Source organism: Hoplias malabaricus, chromosome 10 (genome assembly GCF_029633855.1).
Source record: "Hoplias malabaricus isolate fHopMal1 chromosome 10, fHopMal1.hap1, whole genome shotgun sequence".
Taxonomy (NCBI): Eukaryota; Metazoa; Chordata; class Actinopteri; order Characiformes; family Erythrinidae; genus Hoplias; species Hoplias malabaricus.
In genome coordinates this window covers 42,963,795-42,981,309 of record NC_089809.1, presented here as the reverse complement: position 1 = coordinate 42,981,309, position 17,515 = coordinate 42,963,795, and the positions used below count along the sequence as shown (strand labels likewise).

The 17,515-nt window shown below is 48.1% G+C and overlaps 1 protein-coding gene across 4 annotated transcripts in view; it reads left to right on the top strand.

Annotated features, from left to right (window-relative positions):
* The window catches only part of agap3 (ArfGAP with GTPase domain, ankyrin repeat and PH domain 3), a 202,928-nt gene that overhangs the window by 143,726 nt on the left and 41,687 nt on the right, over nucleotides 1–17,515 (top strand). For all 4 annotated transcript variants that reach the window (XM_066682583.1, XM_066682584.1, XM_066682581.1 and 1 more), the window contains 3 exons: nucleotides 851–955; nucleotides 4,028–4,199; nucleotides 15,447–15,608. In XM_066682583.1, coding sequence (XP_066538680.1) covers nucleotides 851–955; nucleotides 4,028–4,199; nucleotides 15,447–15,608 — 439 coding nt within the window. The remainder of the gene's footprint in view (nucleotides 1–850; nucleotides 956–4,027; nucleotides 4,200–15,446; nucleotides 15,609–17,515) is intronic.

Sequence of the window (17,515 nt, the reverse complement as noted above, 5' to 3'; positions counted from 1 at the left end):
AAGGAGCTTCATTTTAAGAGTGTGAGAGGTGCGTGAGGTCGGAGGACGTTGTTTATACCGATGAAGCATTGTGAAGGCTAAGTATGTGGAAGCTCCGTCAGCTCCAGCTTCAGAGACATCAGTGTGAGTGTGATGCGGATTAGGATTAGAGCTGATTGTCAGGTAAACAGCCTAATGCCCAGTTGACCCAGGGTCAACTCCTAATGAGCTGTTCCCAAGAGTCAGCCCCCCTCTTGAGGAATGGGGACGGCCTGTTAAAACAGCCAGCCCCTCTTTTCACACGCGCACACAAACACAGTCCCAAACTCTTTGCTTGAAGTGTTAAGCAGCACAAGAGATCTCCCCTAATCCCCGATTAAGCTCTCTCCCCTCCCCACCCCTCCGCTTTGGGGCCTCGTGTTTTGGCCCCCTCTGGCTCAAGGCCTTGCATTGTTTGTCCTGGATGAGCTTCGGGAGATAAGGGAACAATCGGCGCCGTTGGCCGGAGCGGCAGGGGAAGGCTGAAGGACACAAGGCCGGCCTTTGAAGAGGTCTAGATCACAGGGGCTAATCCCGAGCTGGTAGAGGTCTGCTGGAGTTCACCAGCCTCCGCATACAGAGGGGACTTCGGCACAAATTGGATTTAGCCTCCGCTCTCTTTGCAGCCAGGCTATTGATATGTGCATGGGTGGCAGGGGCTGGAGGGCCAGGTTCAGAGCATGTGTGTGTGTGTGTGTGTGTGTGGAAAGGGGGTCAGAAATATCAGCATGCGCACTGCCCCTCCCTATGCACTAAGCAGTATTCAGGTCCGAAACCGGTCACTGTGTTTATTCATATGAACCTCTCCCTGTCCTTCTCTCTGTTTTCGCAGGGGATTCTCCTGAAGAGGAGCGGCAAATCACTGAATAAAGAATGGAAAAAGAAGTACGTCACGTTGTGTGATAACGGCCTCCTCACCTACCACCCCAGCTTGCACGTGAGTGTCCTCCTACCCCTTTAAATATGTAAATGTATAGGTAGCTACTATTGTGTCTCAACTGTGCACCTACAGTGCAGTAATACACCATGGGCATGAAATGGCAATTCACATTCATGGATGGTTTAAAAAGGGTTTTGTATCTGATCTGGACGTGGCACACGAGGACTCAGATTAGATTTCATGTGCACATTTATCTTCATTCTGTGGCAGGGGCTTCTGGTTTCCCACTCTTTGCATATTTACACCTGCGATTTTACTGTACACTTTATAAACACAAGAGCAAAACAGATTCTGGCCCAGGTTTGGCCCATGTCCCTCACTGTCATGTCCCCTTAGCCCCAGGGAACGACAGAACATGAATGGACTACGAGTGTCAGAACATGGAGGAAACCCACGCAGACACAGAGAGAACACACCACACTCCACACAGACAGTCACCCGGAGGAAACCCACGCAGACACAGAGAGAACACACCACACTCCTCACAGACAGTCACCCGGAGGAAACCCACGCAGACACAGAGAGAACACACCACACTCCTCACAGACAGTCACCCGGAGGAAACTCACGCGGACACAGAGAGAACACACCACACTCCTCACAGACAGTCACCTGGAGGACTCTGGAGCTGTGACAGAGACACTACCTGCTGCTTTGTACTCGTTGTGTCTGTTTTGCTGCGTTCAACCTCGTCCTTGCGCTCGCACATAAATGCGGGTCCAGTGCTTTGATTGGACAGACTCAGATGAGGAGGCGGGGCCATTCTAAAGTCTCTGCACTTGACGTTAGAAGCTGGAGCAGAATCAGAACGGCTCGTTTAATCCTGTTATTTTTTTTACATTGGCAGCCCACAGAAAACTGACAGGTTGGTCTTGTTTCACAGTGTGTGGGTAGGTGGGCTCCAGATAAAATGCACTCAAATGTGTGCGTAAAAGTACTGAACATGTGAGCCTTTTATAACGTGTGCTGTCTGAGGCACTCGCCACAGGGACACCACACTCTGATCTGCTTAAAGCATTCGTCTCTGTCAGGACCCCCCACAGGGTCTTCATACCTCTCGCACCGTCTCAGAGGCCGACAATATCCAGTTATTACCTCTCATTCTGTCTCCCTCTCCTTGTGTTTTTCACTGACACTCTCTCCACATCCACCTCCTGTTTTGCAGTGGTGGATCATTCTCAGCGCTGCAGTGACACTGACGTGGTGGTGGTGTGTTAGTGTGTGTTGTGCTGGTGTAGAGTGGATCAGACACAGCAGTGCTGCTGGAGTTTTTAAACCCTGTGTCCACTCTCTGTCCACTCTGTGAGACACTCCTCCCTCGTTGGTCCACCTTGTAGATGTAGAGTCAGAGACAGTAGCTCATCTGTCGCTGCACAGTGTGTGTCGCTCGTCCTCTAGTCCTTCATCAGTGACACAGGACGCTGTCGGCTGGATGTTTTTGGTCGGTGGACTGTTCTCGGTCCAGACACTGAGGGGTTTAAAAACTCCAGCAGCACTGCTGTGTCTGATCCACTCTACACCAGCACAACACACACTAACACACCTCCACCACGTCAGTGTCACTGCAGCGCTGAGAATGATCCACCACCACATCACACCTGCTCTGTGGGGGTCCTGAGCGTTGGAAAATATCCTTTTCTACAAAAGTGGGGCGCTGCAGGAAAGTTGGGTAATCACTGGCGTAAATCTTGACATCACAGATGTGGTCAGAGTTTGTCCACTGCGCTGGTCTTGCCTGAGAGAAGCTACTCATCCTTTGGGGACTCTTTTTCATCCTTGTGACGTCTAGTGAACGCCAGTTCTTCTCTTGCTGTTCCCAAACAGCCCCCGCGTGATGCGACGTGCCTCCCGTACCCTGCGCTGATGTACTGTACGCGACAGGCAGCTCTTGGCTCCAGCATCATTACTTTTAGTGCCTGAGCTATTAGCGGCTGGACACCTGTGGCCCATGCAGCTCCATGAGTTACTCACACCATTTAACTGCAGTGAGGGGGGAGAGAGAGAGGCAGAGAGAGGGAGAGAGAGGAAACTGTTTAATTTTGCATTGCAGCCAGCAGAGCCGTCCCACAATCCCCTTCTGTTAATTCTGTCTGCTACATCAATTAAATTGTTTGTAGAAACTAATTGAATATGGCTTAATCACACATCTTAATAGCTTTCCGCGCCTCGAACTGGCTGTTAATTCCTGCAATAAAGTGAAATGAGAGCGCTCACTGGGTAATTAGCAGCAAGGCTTTCGAAGAAATTAGTGCTTTATGGTGCGCAGTAAAAACGCAGAGGAGTTTGGTGGGAGGCTTTTTCGCCGAGGCCAGAATCTCACCGCGGCTTTTTTTTTTGTGCTGATCGGGGTGATTTTCACCTTGGCTTACCCCCCTCACTCCAGTCATGCACGCTCCCATGCAAATGGAATGGCCGTGTTTAAATGGGAATGAGTCTATTTGCAGTCATTAGCGCTAATTCTGCTAATCTGCAGAACCGGAGATGCAGGTGAAGTTTATCGTGTGGGCTTTTGTTTGTGATCCCATCGTTGGATGCGAGGTCTGGTTGAAGTTGTGTCTTTTAGAAAGCAATCGCGCAGGCCTTCGTTTTCTTGTAATGAGAAATATGTCCAGGCTAATACGTTTTTCTTAAAGCCAGGTTCACGTTTAAAGGAGGGGTTTGGTGAAAAATCAAGTGGATGTGATTTTACACTGAACCCAGATGCGGTCGATCGGCCGAGACGCGATCCGAGTGTGAATCGTGCTTTGTGAGCTTAGGGGAAAAAATGCAAAGCTAATGTTGCTAACAAATATCGGAAGTCAGTAAAATTATATCACCTATGTATTCATACAGTCACATCCAAGGAACAGTGTAGTCTCCACCCTCAACATCCACACTTAAGCCCCAGCTGCTCCCAGGGTGCGAGGGACGGTTGTAAAACACACTCTGCCCTCTCATTGCTCACTAGCAGCTCTACATCATGTCATATGTGTTTTATAAACTGATTTGCCGCGTCATTCTGTTAAAAGCATCTCCTTCTCCAGCACCGTCCATAAACACTAACGTCGCCCCTGCTTTTCTGTGTTACAGGATTACATGCAGAACGTCCACGGTAAAGAGATCAACTTGTTGCAGACGACAGTGAAGGTGCCAGGGAAGAGGCCGCCCAGGGCTGTGGCCACAGTCGCTCCGACCGCTAGCCCCAAAACCAACGGTTTGACCAAGGACAGGAGCACTCTGCAGCTCGGCATCGGTGCCACAGGTGAGTGGAGTTATTCACACGGCTATTCACAGGTGTGTGTGTGTGACTGGGTGAGTGTGTCAAACTGTCATAGTAAATGTGACTGACTGAGTGAGTGTGTGATATATTACACAGGTGTGAGTGTGTGAAATTGTCCACAATTATGAGTGAGTGAGTGACTGGGTAGGTAATGAGTGAGTGACTGGGTTAGTGAATAATTGAGTGACTGGGTGTGTGAATGAATGAGTGACTGGGTGTGTGGATGAATGAGTGACTGGGTGGGTGAGTGAGTGACTGGGTTAGTGTATGAGTGAGATGGTGGGTGGGTGAGTAAGTGAGGGACTGGGAGGGTGAGTGAGTGACTGGGTGTGTGAGTGAGTGCCTGGGTTAGTGTATGAGTGAGAGGGTGTGTGAGTGAGTGACTGGGATAGTGAATGAGTGAGGGACTGGGAGGGTGAGTGTGTGAGTGAGTGACTGGTGTGTGAGTGAGTGACTGGGTTAGTGAATGAGTGAGTGACTGGGTGAGTGAATGAGTGGGTGAGTGAGTGACTGGGTTAGTGAATGAGTGAGTGACTGGGTGGGTGAGTGAGTGATTGGGTGAGTGAATGAGTGGGTGAGTGACTGGGTGAGTGAATGAGTGGGTGAGTGAGTGACTGGGTTAGTGAGTGACTGGGTTAGTGAATGAGTGAGTGACTGGGTTAGTGAGTGAGTGAGTGAGTGACTGGGTTAGTGAGTGAGTGAATGAATGACTGGGTTAATGAGTGACTGGGTGAGTGAGTGAGTGAGTGACCGGGTGAGTGTACTAGCACTGCCAGTGTCTTTGTGTGAACCCGTGCTGCTGGTCGTGATACTCATTCTTGTAGTGAGTAAGTAATAGGATGCAGCTCAGGCTCAAATTGAGTTTTTTTCTTTTAGTCCGGGCAGTGAAAATAAAGACGCTGCTCCGCTGGCCCTCGTGGAAGCTCACAGAGTCGGTGTTAGAGGAAGGTGTAATTGGATTTAGGGGGTCTGGGCTAAGAGTAATTAATAAAAATTAGAAGGGCTATTCTGCAGGGGTTTCTGCAGCCTGCCGTGGTCACTGTGTGCAGAGCGCTGTCCAGAACCTTGCCGTGGCTCCGCCTGGGCTAATTGCTTTCTTGCCATTAAAGGCAGTCTGCCGAGGGCTTCTGGGAATCGCAGTATTCTGGACCTGGTCCAGCTTCACAGGTCCAGGAGAGAGGTGGGTTAATTAGTCAAAAAGAGAAGCGAGGTGTGCCGCGGCGTTTGCAGTTCAGCTCGAGGAAAAGGCTCAGGGGTGGGAAGCTCTTGGAGAGGTGACTAATGATTAACCTTCAGTTGGCTGCAGAGGGTGGGTTGGCTTTTTAGGACAGAGGCACGGTGCTTGTGCATTTGGACCTGAAATAGTTTGCACAGCTGGAGCATGTTTTGGCCAATGGACTGGAGATGATTTTTTAGTGAGTGGAAGGTTCCTGGGAGCACAAAAGCTACAGCTACATTTTTGTTTCAATGAGAATGTTCCGCAGGAGCGTTAGGAACTAGGGTTGGACAGTGTCACGTTTAAAACAATGAGCCAAAGTTCACAAGCAAGTGCTGGTGGTAAACAGTGGGGTCTAATCACACCGGGTTAGCTTGTGGAGTGGGGTTTAATTGGACTGGGGTACGGAGTCTGGGGAAACTCACTGCTGATACCTGTGATTTCAGAGGAATACACACCATGGGCTGTCTGCATATGCCTCTGTACGATTCATTGTGTGCTTTTCCACTGCGTGGTCCCTACTCAACTCTATTAGTCTTTTTTGGTTCTCCACCAGGTGAATCAGGTCCTGGTTCTGGAAGCGGGTTCTTATTTAGTGGCTGTTCTCTCGTGGTTCAGAGCGAGTCGAGTAGGGACTAAACCGTGGCGTGTAAACCTTGCAGAGCGCTGATCGTCCAGAGAGAGTCGTCACTCTACGCCACGCGGCGCAGACGACCAGCACCAACTCTCCATCTGTAAAATCACATAAAAAAAAAGCTTGTAAAATTACGCCGTGGTCTTTTGAAGAGGTTCAAATGCTGCAAGGAAGGAGCAAATTCTACTGATTTGTCTGAACTGATGACGGAGCTGTGCTCAGGCCCAAACAACAACAACATGTCAATACACCATGAGTGAACAACATATAACCTTACTGCCGCCGTTGTTGTGGTTTCCAAAGCCTGCTGTTCGCGTTAGAGACAACACCCGATACATTTCCGGGGGGAGCTGAAAGTAGTAGTAGAAAATTACCCAGGGACCAAACAGAGAGTAGGGTCTATTAGAGCCGGTACCATGCAGTGGAAAAATTGCCAACAGTTGAAGGCCTTAAATCGAGACTTTAAAATGCTGCATTGCAAGTGTGATTGTGTTTTAAGTGCCTCTCTCTGAAACTCCTTCTGTGTGGACCTTCCATTCCTCCTCCCCCCATCTCCTCTATCCCGGTGTTATAGCTCAAGTTGTCGCTTGACCCATCAGCGAGCTCCGAACCCAGCGTCCCCTCGCGGTTCTGACACGGGTGCCTCCGCGGATCCGTCTGAAACGGTGTTAATTTCCACTCGAGAGGAGGAGGGCTGCGGTGGGCTCGGGCCTCCGCTGAGTGGAGGGCCTGCACTTGATTATGCAATCTGATTTTGATTTCATTAGGCATGCAATTGATGCGAGGGAACAAAGGGGTAATTTTTCATTCACGGCGCTCTCGCTGAGCCCTGTCTTTTCCTTTCGCCAGTTATTCATTCGCCACCCCCCACCACACCACCACACAAAATGAAGACCATTAGGGATGCTTTGGGAGGAGGTGGGGGTATATTGGAAGTGTAGAGAAGAAAGAGAGATAGAGGGAGAGAGAGGAATGAACGAAAGATGGTAAATGAATGAACGCATGCGTCCGGGAGTAAGAAGGAGTCTGTCGACACGAGGACCGGTCTAATCTTTCTGCTAAGTACTCACCGGAACCGTTTAAATATGATGCTTCTGCCTGAGAGCGCTGGCTGGTGTCACCACAGACAGATACGTAATATCAAAACGCTAATGGTCCTGCCCATCAGCTTTAATCAATGACATGAGCCTGAGCGCTGGAAACGCTGGCTGGAGGTGTGTGTTCCAGGGAGCATGACGGCATCCTTTGCATGTGCACCTTATAAATATGTCACATTATTAATATTGTGCAACTGTTGAGCTGTTTTTGTTGTGTACAATACCAGCCAAAAGTTACCTATTTAAGAAGGACTTCTACCCGCCATCTGTTTTGGGTAGCAGTAAATACGCTGGATTTGATTGCATTCAGCTGCTAAAACATTAGCGAGATCGGGTACTGCTGGGTTTCAAGCACTGCTCCAACTCAAAGGTAACACATGGTGACCTTAAGCTCATGTGCAGCTGCTCCAGAGTGTCCCATTCTAATTCACCCAATCAGCTCATAACCAACCCCACCCCGTTAGCTGTTAGATGACCTACCCCTATCACACACTACGCCCCCAACTGGACGGTGAGGATTAGGACAAGCACATGCTTCCTCAGAGACACATCATGGCCGCCACTGTGTCTTTTCACACTGCTGCTAATGCAGAATCCCCAGACAGCCACCCCCTCCCTCCCCCATGCACCAGTAGGGCTCTGTGTGGACTCCTGGCCTATGGGATGGGGCAAAGTAATTCTAGGGAGATTATCGAACTCTGTTTGTGTGTGTATCACATTGTGGGGACCTGTTTAAACACTAACTTTGTGTGGATTATCTTACATTTCAGGGTGAAGACCTGTTTTAAGCTTGTGTTAAGGTTGGTGTTAGGGATTGTGATTAGCTTTAAGCAGTGCTTATGAAATCTCCACAAAATGAATGGAAGTCTATGCGCAATATGGTGTGTGTGTGTGTGTGTGTGTGTGTGTGTGTGTATGAGGAGTTGATTGGCAGTGCTGTAATGTAAAACACGCCTTCTCTGTCCACACTTTTGACAACTGCTCTGAGTGCGATTGCTCTGGCCTGACATACGTCCCCCACTCATCACGACTTTTTAGACCAGACGGTGGAGCCTGAGTAAAGCAGCTGGACACTCGTTCTCTGCCTGTCCTTTAGACGATCCAAGGCTCATCCTTCTTTCTCTCCATTTTTCCCCGTCCTGTCTCCCGCATTAGCATGGACGCCTCATTATCTCTGCACTTGTACATAATGGCAGCCGCTGCTTGCAGGGGTCAGGGCACCGTGGCCCTGTGACTGCACGCCTCATCAGCCATTTGAGAGACTACAGAAACCAGGAGGAATGGCCACCGCCTCCCGCTAATCCATCGCCTCCACTTAACGCTGCTACACCAACAGAAACCCAGCAGCCCTTAGGAGCGGCTCACCGTACACAGCTTTAGAATCTCTCCTTTATTTCAAGGTCTTTGTCACAATTAATCATTAATTTCCCTAGTTATTTAGGACCATGTCTGTTGAATCTTGACCCGCAGACTCTTTAAGAAGAGCGTCCTGAAGGTTTCCTGAGTCTAGGTTTATATTCATCACAGACGCGAGATGGTTTAAGTGCAGTGCAGTCTGAGGGATGGAAGGTCGTAGGTTTTTAGTAGGTTTTTTTTGGCCTTACTCTTCACAGACCGATTTCCCGTCGTAATTGTAACTGTTCACATGCCTTTGTGCTACGCTTGAAACTGGAGTCTCCCACTAGAGGGCAGACCAGAGAAAGACGCGGGTAATTGCGCACTTCGCTCTGACACAGCCTTCTTCAAAACTTTCCCCCGTGACGATGCGGCTGATCGCCTGCATGCCCCCAAGTGTTTACTCGTGTACGGCACCTTGCGTAAACGTAGCGTTTATTTGCTGAGGATGTGCACAACTGATGCTCCAAACGGACGCAGGATACGCGAGGAAGCAGGTTAATCACAGGGCACAAGGTGGGAACACAGCCTGAAGGGGGTGCCAATTCTTTGATGGGTGACACAAACTCACTCACACCTATGGACACCATTGAGTCACCAAAAAAGTGTCCAACAATCAGTGAATTAGTGGAACATAGAAAAGGAAATAGGTTCATGAGTGTCATATAGTTTCATCTACACCCCTTTCAGCCCCCACACCGGCCCCCTGCCGGCCCCCCGCCGGCCCCAACAACCCCTTCACCCCACTGACCCCACTGTTCTGCTCTACATTCAGAGGTTTTGACTCAGAGTCCGGGGCTTGGTGTGTCCAAACCGAGGAAACTCTCAGAAAGAGGGTAGATCTCTTTTTGATTTTGTGCTGTGTTTCCTGTGTAAAACTTTAACCTCTTTAATCTGGAGCTGCATTTTTAAACATGTACGACTCCTCCTCAGACATCGTCTCTGCTGAATGTGTGCAGTGTGTAATGGGGCACAGAGCTTGTTTTAACACAATACAGTGGTTAAATGGAACCTCCGGCGCATGAAGACACAGTGGTCATGGTCAAGCAGTAGGTGATGCCTTTGCCTTTTGAAATATTCAGCTCTTTGTGTGTGTGTGTGTGTGTGTGTGTGTGTGTGTGGCCGTGCCCCAGACGTGCTCCAGGGTTACGGCGTGTCAGTCTCGTATGGCTGGCGTTGTAATAACCCTCGTGGCGTGTGTGTGAAGTGGCAGAGCAGTGCGAGTACAGTGCTTCTACCCCACATTTTCCTCTGATTATTCTCTCCTTGTAATTACATTATCTCTCCTTTTATGCAGAATTGTTCTCCAGGGACTAATTGATAGAGACATGTTTAATTCATCAATCATTAGCATCAAATTTGACAATTAGAGATGATTGTTGAATTCTTGATGGAGATGAGGCGAGGTTAGTCAATTATTTGTTCTCTCTCTTTTTTTTTTAACGCCATCAAAGTAGCGCATGCATTAATTTAATACGATAAAAGAAGAATATATTTTTGATCTTTTATTGCCAGATTTATGACCCATTTTCCTTTGAATTGGGTTTGTCAGGTGCAATAATGAAGCGTTAAAAGTGGCAGTTTCCATTCCTTTTGTTTTTATGAAAGTCCAGGTGTTTATCAGAAGAATTCGCTTAATGCCACACGGTGCAGTGGATGTTTTAAAGGTGGAGGTAAGGTACAAATCATAAGAAATAAAGAGATAATCATATATTCACATGCATTTGTTCATTCATTTATCTTCTCTAGCCACTTCATCCTCATAATTTGTTCGGTCTGGAGCACACACTGGGCAGTGCATCACTCACACACACCTGTGGACTATGTGCACGGGAGATGTTCAGAGTATGTCCAATTGAAGGTGACGGGGAGAGAGTTCACTCAGTGTTTAACTCGGAGCGAGAGCTGCTGTCTGTAAAGCAGCGTCCTTCCCCTCTAGGCCACGGTCTCTACACTTCACTGTAGACGCCGGTGCTGGGCCAGGATGGAAAACATAACCAAGGGTCACGGTGGGCTAGACTCCCAACAGTGTGTGGCCGGTTCTGATAGTCCAGGACCAGGTCCTGTACCTCTGTTGGTCTCCAGAACCCGAGAGGAAGCCCCCCTTTGGCTAAGAATGGTTGTGGACTGTCTGTAAATATCATCCAGATCACACAAATCCCTCCTCCTGCTCCGATGTAGAGATGAATGGAGCCGAGTGTTGAGCTCTCCCTTAAAAACAATCCGCGGTAATTACCTCCGCTCTCTGCCGCGTGGCATCCAGCCGCAGACGGCGCTTTACCCGCACGCTAATCGCCCCGCAGCCTTATTTAATTTCATCCATCCTCACTTTTAAACACGTCGCGAGAGATGCGCGAGCGGCAGCCGGGGGCAATATTATGACACGAGTAATAAAACCCGTCCCGTCAACAATGCCGATGTGATTATGCGTTTCGGAAACTGACAGCCGCAAAAATACCCTCTATTCTTTCAATTACTCACGAATTACTCCTGATTGTGTCGAGGCATCTTTCTCGTTCGCTCGGCTTCTGCTCACCAAAGTAAACTCGCCGGCGCAAGCTCTTGTTAGCCTAATGCGTCTTAGCCATTAGCGGGAGTAATAAGTGTATCAAATTCACATAATCATGTCTAATTAGTATCGGTAATTATCTTGTTGGGCGCAGGAATATTAATCTCGCCGGTGCCCGCAGGGGAAGGGCGTCTCTCGGAGGGAGGGAGCGAGGAGAGCTCCTGCCTCACGCTGAGGAGCGCGCTTGCTAAATTAGCGCGCCTCAAATCAGAGCCTCGGAGGGAGGGAGGGGAAGACAGGAAGAGAAGCAGGAACGGGAGGAAAATAAGAGACAGAACGGAGGCAACTGTGAAGAGAGTCGAGACATATGGCAAACAAGTTCCTGCAGACGTTCTGGAGTCGGGGTTCAAGTCGTTTCTGAACGGGGGTTGGCTGCTAGCTGTTGCTAAATGGTAAAATGCTAATGTGATTAGCCTTGATAATAAACGCATGTGATTTTATCGTCATTGCACAGCAGTAAACCACAATGGTGTCTCCGCGTTTAAGACAGCCGTGGCAGTGAACACACACACACACACACACACCGGCGGAAACGGTGGGCAGCCATCCCAGTACAGAGGAGACAGTTTGGTCGGAGTTTGGTGTCTTGCTCAGGGACACATCAAGACCACACAATGATCATCACAATGTGACCCAACATCACTGGGTAAACCAGCTCAGAAAAACACTGCTCTTCTAAAGTTAGGAAAGGGTTTATTTACAAATCGAATCCACACCTCATCTGTCAAACCATTGAGAGACACCACCTTCATCATCATCATCACCCTCACCTTCATCTCCACCACCTTCATCACTGTTCTCTGTGATAAGAACATCACCTAGACATCACACGGACATTCACATCATCATCACCATCACCTTCATCTCTGTCATCATCACCAGCTCCAAACACCACCCACATTCACATCATCATCATCATCATCACCTTCATCTCTGTCATCATCACTGAAGTTCTCATGGACTACTAACTATCATCACCAGTAGATGACCAGAGGAGGATGGGTCACCCCTTGTGAGCCTTGGTTCCTCCCAAGGTTTCTTCCTCAGCTGGGGGAGTTTTTCCTTGCCACTGTCGCCCCTGGCTTGCTCACTTGAGGGTTTTACATTTGTCTTTACATTTCATGTCAAATCTTGTCTTACTGGAATTCTGTGAAGCTGCTTTGTGACAACATCAGTTGTGAAAAGCGCTATATAAATAAATTTGATTTGATTTGAAATTTGATTTGATCACCATCTCCAAACACCATCCACATTCACATCATCATCATCATCATCACCTTCATCTCTGTCATCATCACCATCTCCAAACACCATCCACATTCACATCATCATCATCATCATCACCTTCATCTCTGTCATCATCACCATCTCCAAACACCATCAACACCTTCATCATCAGAGATGGCTGGACCTGGCCTGTATCCAATAACATGTCGAACAGGGAGCAGCACCTGTGGCCGGCACGGTGGCTCCTGTCAGCGCTGGGATCTTAGGTTCCCACCTGGGTGGAGGTTCCATGTTCTCCCCGTGTCTGCGTGGGTTTACTCCGGCATCTTTGGTTTCCTCCCACAGTCCAAAAGCACGGAGGTTCTGTGAGGTGGCTTCTCTAATAACTGTCCGGGTGTGTGAGTGAATGTGTGTGTGCCCAGATATGGATTGGTGCTCCGTCCTGGGTGAAACCCTGGTGCCTGATACGGTCGTTCCTGGTTGAGAGGATGCTGTGTGTGTGTGTGTGTGTGTGTTGATTGTAAAGCATCCTTTGGTATCTAGAAAGGCGCTCTATAAGTGTAAAGATAAATAAATGAATAAAAATAAACAAACACCACCACTGCTGAGGGTCAGGACATTTCCCTGAGCAGGACGGTCCAGATAAGAATGATCCTGCAGTTCTGGGGGGAGGTTGGACCCAGTTCAGACGTGGTTTGTCTCCTTGCTGTGTTGTAAATTCAGACAGCCAGGTTTGGCGAGATTGTTTTCAAACACTTTGACGTCCCACCTCTGTGCTTCTGCTCGCCCCGAGGGGTCGTTCGGCAGGTTTTCAGGAGCGGGTCGTGGAGCCATTAGAACCGGAACCACCACGGTTTCCCCTGCGTCTCTGCTCTTCATTTTCTTTCTAAACACCATCACGTGGTTTTGTATTTAGCGTCGGGGTAGGGCAACTCATCCCGTGTTTTGGGCGAGCAGCGGGAGAGGCCCCCCACTCGGCGGCGGCGTTAATGACGGGTGCGGGGGTCCGCCGGGCCTCTGATTGGAAGCAGGCGGGGACGCCACCGGGGTAGATGGATGTGGCAGGCAGCGAGTGGGGGAGAGCTAATTACCGTTCCGAGTGTATCTTGTTAATTAAGGGCTAATTAGTGGCAGAAACTGAGAGAGGGAGGGAGAGATGGAGGAGGATGAGAGGTGGCAACTGCTCATGTAGCGCAGAGCGATGAACATGGAGAGGTGGCAGACCTCATCACCGAGAACAAGCGGGAAGAGAAAAATGGAGGCGACACGCAGAGGATCTGGACGAGCTGGAAGTGGAGAATCATTAATCAGATCGAGTCGGAGCAGAGTCATGAGCTTCGGACTGGGTCTGAGCCGCGGCGGTTATTTTTGATTTTTTTGTCTGTATTTTAGATGGTTATATTTATAGCAAACATCATGTAAAAACCTGTTTTTCTCTCGCTTTTTTTTTTAAAGAATAAGCTTTGCAAAAAAAAAAAAAGTCTTTGCAAAAATATAAGCTTTGAACTTCATGTCCATTAACGTGTTAATTGTAACAGCACTAATTTTTCAGTAATTATTGAATGAAAAATAATACATCCTGGAGTACACAGTGGTGTCACTACCACACAAGACCCTCTAGAGGAATGTAAACTGCCCAGATCTGTCACACCTCCCGACAGACATCTGTGCTAATCAGAGAGGGGAGTGGAGATTGGGTCCACCCCCCCACAACCCAGAGAGCAAAACCCGTTGTGCTCACCTCAGGCAGCTGATGCATCACAGGGGATGGATCCTACGACCTCCTGGAGATAGAGCCGACCCCTCGACCGCTCCTCGATTTAAAAAAGAACCAGACGCCGATGTGGTTTATGAGTGGTATATTTTTGTACACGCACACCACATTAGGAAAGGACGCTGCATCCTACAGCCAAGGTCATTGTGTCTGGGGCCCGGTGGGTGGTCCACTCGGGAAGCCCCCGGCACCACTGTGCTCTCATTTCAGGCGTAGGGTCTTTACCAAACGAACCGGTGCTGCTCATTTGATGCTCATTTGCTCAGAAAGAAATAGCACACAATTTGTATTCTCCGTTTATTCTCAGTTGCAGTTTTATTTTTCTCTCCACTCGGTTTGCACTTGGTGTCAGTAACTGGCTAAAAAAATAAAGGGTCTCTGGTATTGTAGTCTTTCTCTGATTTGAGCCTCAATTCACTGGAAAATCATCTGCTGTGTGTCTGTTAGCTGCCAGCTGTGCTTCTAAACAGTGTAGAACCGTCTTAAATCATTTACTGTTCTGTTCTGTATCGTCAGCACGTGTTGGGTCGGGCCGGGCTGAGCTGAGCTGAACTGCACAGTGCCGCAAACTCATTTGACAATACCATGTACCGTGTTAATATTTTGAGACGGTGTGACAGTAGGAAACATGTGGATGCTACCCGTCCCTAGAGCTAACTGCGTGAAAGCAAACATAGACTGAAAGTTCTACAGAACTAAGCAGCTCGAGTTACAAAGAGTTTCAGTGGGAGTTCAGGGAGTGAATAAAAATGTAGACGAGTTACACTTCAGCCGCGTACAAAGCTTTTTTTGTTTTGTTTTGTTTTTTTCCTCAAACCCACTGTTCCACCTTAAAAAAGGGTCAGATTCTGGCTGCTTCAACTCAGCCACAGCTCCATTTCATTTGGCCCTACGTCTGTCGCACAACACATGTCAGTGTGGCCCAGTTCTGACCAGTTCTACCACAATCATGCTTTCTCCACAACTGGGAAGCCACAGCTTCTTTATCTAAACTTTCACGAATGCAGGGTCATTGCAGAGCTCTACAGTCTTTGGGGAGAACACTCTCTGCTGTTACATTAGCTCTCAGGTGCTGGTCCTGATAATAACAGTGTGCTCAGGTGTGTTGTCAGATAAAAGTCGTTTGGTGTATGATCCTCTACAGCTCTGTTCAGGCTCTGTTTGGGGAGAGGGAGAGTCCAGTGCTTTTCTCTGATCATGGACAGCTATAGTGTCACTGGGGATTGGACTCCTGACGGCTACAGTTTCCTCCAAACCTTTTTCAGCGCATGGATCATCATCAAATTAAACCACTTTTACCTCCTGTCACTCCCACAGGTGCTCCTCACTCCAACAGCAGTACGTCTCTGCAGTCTGGGGGCTCAGTCAGTGGCCTGGGCGGGGCTGCTGTGGGCGGAGCCAAAGAGGGGATGCATCAACGCTCCTTCTCAGTGTCCAGCGCCGAACAGTGGAACGAGGCTGTGAACACCAGCAGTGCAGGTCAGCATGTCTCTCTCTCTCTCTCTCTCTCTCTCCCTCTCCCTCTCTCTCTCTCTCTCTCTCTCTCTCTCTCCCCCTCTCTCTCTCTCTCTCTCTCTCTGTAGTGTGGCCCTCCCTTTGAACATTTGTCATTTGTACAACACACAAATAATTTTTATTAAATGCATAAATATATATATAAAATTTTTTCATAAATTAAATTAATTTTATTTGTAAAGTGGGTTTTATTCCTGTTTTTTTTCAGTTGTGATACAATCATCTACATCTTTATCTTTGAAGAATATGAAAAAGAAGTGAAAATATTAATTAAATTAATTTACAAAAAATAATAATAATAAATAAATAAATAATCAAATAAATAACTCACTTTAAAAGTTATTTTCTCCAGAGTTTTTTAAATCTCCAGAATGTTAGTGTTTTACACTGGGGCTGATATCCACCAGGTTTCAGATTTTTATGATTTGTTTATGATGTTTTTGATTGTGATAATTGTTTTTCTATAAATGAAGCTGCAGGTCTGTGTTCTCTCTGAAATGTAAATGACAGAATTACTCTTGTGTTTTCAAAGATACGTCACCTAGGAGCTGTATAACAATGTAACGAAAAAAACATGGAAAAATATATAAATATATATAAAATGACTGAATACACCCCCCCCCCTTTCTCTCTCTTAATGTAACAAGCGATTCCATGTCTCACTCACTGTCTGAAACCCTGGGCCTATTTTAAAGGGGGTAGGGGTTGTGGGGGGGGGGGGTGTATTATGGGGCAGCACCCACCTCCCGCACTGTGTACGCTGTTGTGCCTCCACCCCTTCCCTAGACTGAACCCTGATGCTCTGTGTAGTGTTATAGGGACTATTATGACAATTGGGGCACATTTTCTGGTTCTGTTGTTGAATATGAAAGAGTGTGTGTGTGTGTGTGTGTGTGTGTGTGTGTGTTGGTTTTAGCAGAGGTGGAAAATGCAATCCGTAATCAGACTAATTCAGTAATTACAGATTTGATCACAGCTCCACTTTTCCCACCTACTGCAGCAGAGCATTTGTTCTCTCTGTCCATCTCTCTCTCTCTCGCTCTCTCTCTCTGTCTGTCTCTCTCTGTCTCTCTCTCTCTCGCTCTCTCTCTCTGTCTCTGTCTTTCTCTCTCTCTGTGTCTCTCTCTCTCTCACTCTCTGTCTCTCTCTCTCTCTCTCTCTCTCTCTGTCTCTCATTCTCTGTCTCTCTCTGTCTCCCTCTCTCTCTCTCTCTCACTCTCTGTCTCTCATTCTCTGTCTGTCTCTCTCTCTCTCACTCTCTGTCTCTCATTCTCTCTCTCTCTCTCTCTCTCTCTCTCTCTCTTCTCACCCACCCTCCCTCATTCTCAGTATTTTGTCAGTGCACTTGACTGAAGTCAAATAATATATTTGCCAGGCGTAACAACGCTGCACTCCTTCTTTTTTCCCTCCCCCCTTCCCCTCTTCTTTTTTCCCTCCTGTGTAGGGAAAATGAATGTTTTACGGGGGCAACATTCATCACTGGTTATTTCCCTCTCTTTGTCGGCTGGCAGTAAAAAAGCACTTAAATGCACATCAACAGAATAACAGTCATTTCCATGCATGTTTGCACACTCGTCGTTCTCATTAGTGGCTGCTCCATCTCTCTCTCTCTCTCTCTCTCTCTCTCTCTCTCTCTCTCTCTCTCTCTGTGTGTGTGTGTGTGTGTGTGGGAGTGAATGTGTGTTGGGGTCCCCCGGGCCCCGCTAGTTTAAAGAGTGGTCTTTATGAGCACAGTGGAGACCCCGTGGTGCTGCCGACTGAACACGACTCTGCTCCCCTCTCGCCTCGCTCACCCTTCTCTCCTTTTCTCCTCCTCCTGTCCAACAATCAATTTCAGCTCCACCGCCATCGGCCCCCCGCCTGCACCCATC